We start from the raw sequence: 5,000 nt of genomic DNA on the forward strand, positions 1-5,000 counted from the left end.
ATGGTGAATCACAAAAAGAAAGTGAAGTTTTCATATACTGAATAAGGCAAGACTAATGAAAAAATGAAAAGGTGATATAACTGTGACAAAATAAACATACCTGATGAAGAAGTGGTGCTGGGATATAATGTACCATCTTTCTTAAAATACTAAGCGAAGCCTTTCGAACTGTGTGGACCATTGTGGCCTGGAAGGTGTGACAGAACACCGGCAGAAGACGACTGAGGTACACGGGAGCCATTTCCACATCACCACGAGGTTCTCCAATTTCTGCCTCGCCTTCAGTATTTGCACTGTTTCCCTCTTCTACCGTTTTCTTATCCTGTGAGGAGATAGTAGACTTCATCTAAGATAACAATATGAACTTGTAAGGAATGGCCTCAACTGAAAGTAATGAATTTCTAGAAGACAATGAAATACAAGCAGACTTGAAAAGAATTTCCTGACTGACTACCTTTCCATCAGCCACCACCAGCCATTCAGCTGGACTCTGCAGGATGGCCGCAACTTCTCTGTGACCTTCATCGTTTCTCTCCCTTGCCTTATCTAAGGGAGTCTTCCCATCTTCATCTCGGAGGTCAGGGTTCGCACCGTGACGCAATAAAACTTTGGCTATTTGTGGGCGGCCGAAGCATGCTGCATAGTGGAGAGAGGATGATCTTTGGCCTGAAAAAGGAGGGGATAAGTTTCAAAAATCAGCACCAGGATATCAAAAGAACTGATGCATTGGAATTTTTACGCCTGTATTACAATAATTTTCGCCAGTACCAAAACTTTAAAATCTCATGCGTTGTTAAGGTATATCCAACATAATTCGTACCTCTTTTCTACGCTTAAAAGCCCTTACCTTTATTAACATCAGCACCTCTTTCACAAAGGAACTCCACCATCTCCTGAGTACCAAAAGCTGATGCCCAGTTGAGGAGGGTCTGACCCACATCATCCATAAAGTTGACTTCGATGCCTCCACTGTCTATGGCATCTATGAGAGCATCTGTGTCTTTACTTCTAATGCAGTCTATAAGCTGACGATGGGTCTTCTCTCCGGAACTGTCCATACGCCTCAGCCCCGGCAGACGGCTTGCCACAGTGCTCATCCCTGACTTTGGCAGGGCTTTTCGCCCTTCAAAAAGCAGCACCAACAGAAGGTCTACTAAGCGCATGGTGTCCAGCACACAGCGCTCATCTCCCTGTAGGGCTTTCTCTATGGCATCAGGTAGTTCAGATCTCAACAGATTCTGAAAATGGGGTTTTAATCATAATTTTAAACTCCTACAGATATCACTCACACTTTGTATTCTTTTCAAAATTAACACGTCTCAAATTAATCAAAAGTTTTCTAATACCTTCATTCCAAGTTTGTTTTTTGTTTTATATCATAATAGTTTCTAAAATAATTGCAAATGAACTGGGCTACGATTAATCTACACAACTAATACCAAGCGGACATACATGAGTAATACTGGGTGACCCTCTACAAAGTGTGGAGAGCAGGGAGATCACAGTGGAGACAGATGCAGATGTCTTTGAGTTTTCTGGTGTTGCAGCAGGTGCACCTGGAGCAGCAGCAGCAGCCCCTGGAGCAGGCTGAGGTGCTGCACCTGCCGGGAATAAACTCTATACAAACTAAAAGACGAGGACAAACTTCCTCCCTAAATACCTGGTCCTTCCATCTCTACGACCTTATTGTCGTTACCTTGCTCAAAATCACTTCCAGTGCATAAGTACCTTTAAAAATACAGTGAGATAAAAAAAAAAAAAAAAAAAAAAAAAAAAAAAGGAAGCGCATCGTAAAACATTCCACACATTCATAAATCGAGTCATACACCTCGGGACACATAAGTACAACCTGTAGCTCTTGCTCTTGGGGAAAAAAAAAGATTATAAATTCCTACATGAGCATACTACACACTCATCTTAGCATCTTGGATATCAGGTGGATATTTCCTTTTATCTACATCATAAATTTCCTCGATGAATGAGTTACCAAAATAAACAAATAAACAAATGATAATCAGCCTAGCATCATAGGCCATGGCATAAAGACAACAGCCAAAATATACACATCCTGAACAATGCATTGTACTATATATATACATAACGCATGGATCACATAATTCCCGCCACGGCTTCTGGCTTCGCATGGCATAATACACATAGGTCTTTCAGGGGAATGTGCCGCCCAACTCACCAGCCAAGCGAGCTAGAAGGTGTGTAACAAGGCAGTGCTGTGCAAGGGGAGCTGGGTCCTGAGCGCGGCGAGTGAACCGATCGGCCAGAGAAGCAAAACAGCGGAGAGCTCCATCTGCAACGTGCTGGTCCTGAAATGCACAAAAAAAAAAAAAAAAAATTGCATGTAGAACATACATACACAAAGTACATTCTGTAGATATAATTATCGATCTACTTATCAATCAATTCATAAACACACACATATATAAAAGCATAAAAAGGTGACATACGAGAGAAAACAGCACACTAATATAACGGAAAATAGCCAAAGAATAAGAGAACAGCATAAAATATTACTGTGAAGTAAAAACAAAGGTTTTTCCTGATGTTAAAGAATCAGCAATTCAAAAGTATGTATACATTAAAAAAAGACAAGAAATGAACAGAAATAAAAAAAGATTCATATATATATATATATATATATATATATATATATATATATATATATATATATATATATATATATATATATATATATATATATATATATAGAGAGAGAGAGAGAGAGAGAGAGAGAGAGAGAGAGAGAGAGAGAGAGAGAGAGAGAGAGAGAGAGAGATAGATAGATAGATAGATATGAATTACAAATACAAAATACAATGAACTGATAGCTTAGAATTACACGATAGCTATCTCATCAGGGTATATTTTTAATTCAAGAACAATGAAAACAAAGCAAGTTCAGTGAATAAAAGTAAGAGTTTCAATGAAAACTAAAACCACCTCTTTATGTTCAAGTAACAGCTCAAAACAAAGGCATACATACATCAAACAGAGCACAAAAAAAAAAGAAAGAAAAAAAAAAAAAAGGCACGACTTAAAAGACTGGGATACAGGTCAAAGGTCACAAACTCACAGAGAGCTACCCTTCAAAAAATGAAAGTCATCAAGAATGAATGGTTTTGACATCTTAAAAAAGAAAAATCCGCTGTTGCATCATTGAGGACTATAATTAAGCCTTCTTTCCAAACTGCATTTCTCTAACCCTTTGATTTATCATTGTCCTTAAAAAAAAAAAAAAAAAAAAAAAAAAAAAAAAAAAAAATGCTAACACCCCCTAAGAATCTTACTGATAACACATAAATTTACATAAACAAACTGCTTATCATTATATACAACAAGTCACGCGATAAGATAAGATAAGCACATCTCCTACTTTGAGTACAAAGATAAATATAAAAAAAATCAAAACAATGACTTCCTAACAATCATACAAACAAAACTCACAGAAACAATAAAAAAACAAAAACAATTAGAACAAAGGTAAAACAACAAAAGCAATTTAAAAAATTGTCACAATTAGCACACAAGCGACGAGATAAAACAACAAAAGATAACAAAACAATAATAATGAAAAAAAAAAAAAAACAAGCGACGAGTGAAACTAACAAAAGATCAAAACCAATAACAAGAAAAAAAACAAAAACGACAAGACGACCCAAGAAAAACAAAAAAACAACAACAACACTACTAAAGACACCACCACCAAAAACCCAAAACCAAAAAAAAAAAAAAAAAAAAAACGGCGAAAAAGACCGTAGAGATTTTTTGTTTTGTTTTTACCTCGTGCCTGAGCAGCGTGGACAGCGACTCGACGCAAGGTGCCAGGCCGGGATCAGCTGGCTCCATCTTCCCGCAGAGCCTCGACACCAGATGCATGGCCGAGTGCAGGGTGTCTTTGTGGACCAAGTGGCCATTGTCGCGGATGAAGGACAGGACGCAGTTCAGGCCTCCAGCTTCGAAGACAGCACCAGCCTCTCGGGTACAGATGAGCTCCAAGACCTGTGGTGGTTGATGAGGGGGACGAGGACGAGGACGAGGACGAGGACGAGGACGAGGGGGGAAGGGGGAGAGAAAGGGGTTTCGTTAGGGCGAGTTCGGACGACACGTTAGGTAAATAATTAAGTAATTGGAGAGATGTAATCCTCGTATCATAGTGGTCTTGAGATGAAGATACAGGTGGTAAATAAATATATGAATAGCTCAAATCCGCATATCATAGACGTGATATTGATATTACAACAATTCTATAGTTTTTTTTTTCATCTGCCATTCTAATTCTAAATGAAAAAAAAAACGGAATAGCATTTACACAACCAGAAGAAGAAAAAGAAACAGAGCCCCCCCCCCCAAAAAAAAAAAAAAAAAAAAAAAAAAAAAAAAAAAACCCCCCCCCCCCCCCAAAAAAAAAAAAAAAAAAAAAAAAAACACCGGACGCGGTCGCGAAAACCCACCCACCTTTATACATTGCTCGGCCAAGTCTTTGCTGGTCCTGGATGTGACGTCAGCAACCACAAGACGGTTGCACATGGCCTTGATGGCGCCCTCGACGGTGGTGATGCGGCGGGTGCACTCGGCAGAGACATCGAGGTAGTAGGTGATGGCGCGCGCTGTTACCTCGAGGACGTTGTCTGGCGCGCACTCGTCCAGGAAGATGCGACAGAGTGCTGGCAGGAAGGTCCTTGGCGGGCAGCTATGGAGGGAGAGGGAGAGAGAGAGAAACAGGGCGTTAATGCATGGCGATGATCTATTTACATCAACTCGAAGAGACACACACAAAATAAAATTTAAAAAAATGGAAGGAAAAGACACTGGAGTTGGTATTCTTCAACCTAATTGCTGAAGCAGCTATAATCTTTACGTTACAGAAAACGCACATGTACTGACACACACACACACACACACACACACACACACACACACACACACACACACACACACACACACACACACACACACACACACACACACACACACACACACACACA

At 39.6% G+C, this 5,000-nt stretch overlaps 1 protein-coding gene across 50 annotated transcripts in view; it reads right to left on the bottom strand.

The window, feature by feature from the left end:
* Ufd4 (ubiquitin fusion-degradation 4-like) overlaps positions 1 to 5,000 on the bottom strand; it is a 140,684-nt gene that overhangs the window by 29,580 nt on the left and 106,104 nt on the right. For 44 of the 50 annotated variants that reach the window (XM_086539563.1, XM_086539543.1, XM_086539544.1 and 41 more), the window contains 7 exons: positions 4,471 to 4,705; positions 3,796 to 4,014; positions 2,192 to 2,321; positions 1,453 to 1,601; positions 848 to 1,238; positions 455 to 666; positions 101 to 340 (listed from right to left, as the gene is read on the bottom strand). In XM_086539563.1, the coding sequence (XP_086395689.1) occupies positions 101 to 340; positions 455 to 666; positions 848 to 1,238; positions 1,453 to 1,601; positions 2,192 to 2,321; positions 3,796 to 4,014; positions 4,471 to 4,705 (1,576 nt within the window). The remainder of the gene's footprint in view (positions 1 to 100; positions 341 to 454; positions 667 to 847; positions 1,239 to 1,452; positions 1,602 to 2,191; positions 2,322 to 3,795; positions 4,015 to 4,470; positions 4,706 to 5,000) is intronic. The other 6 variants (XM_086539535.1, XM_086539536.1, XM_086539528.1 and 3 more) reach the window with 3 other exon arrangements.

The sequence above is a fragment of the Penaeus japonicus genome, unplaced genomic scaffold, assembly GCF_977035675.1.
Source record: "Penaeus japonicus unplaced genomic scaffold, GWHDUDI00000001_assembly GWHDUDI00000009, whole genome shotgun sequence".
In the NCBI taxonomy this organism is placed as follows: domain Eukaryota; kingdom Metazoa; phylum Arthropoda; class Malacostraca; order Decapoda; family Penaeidae; genus Penaeus; species Penaeus japonicus.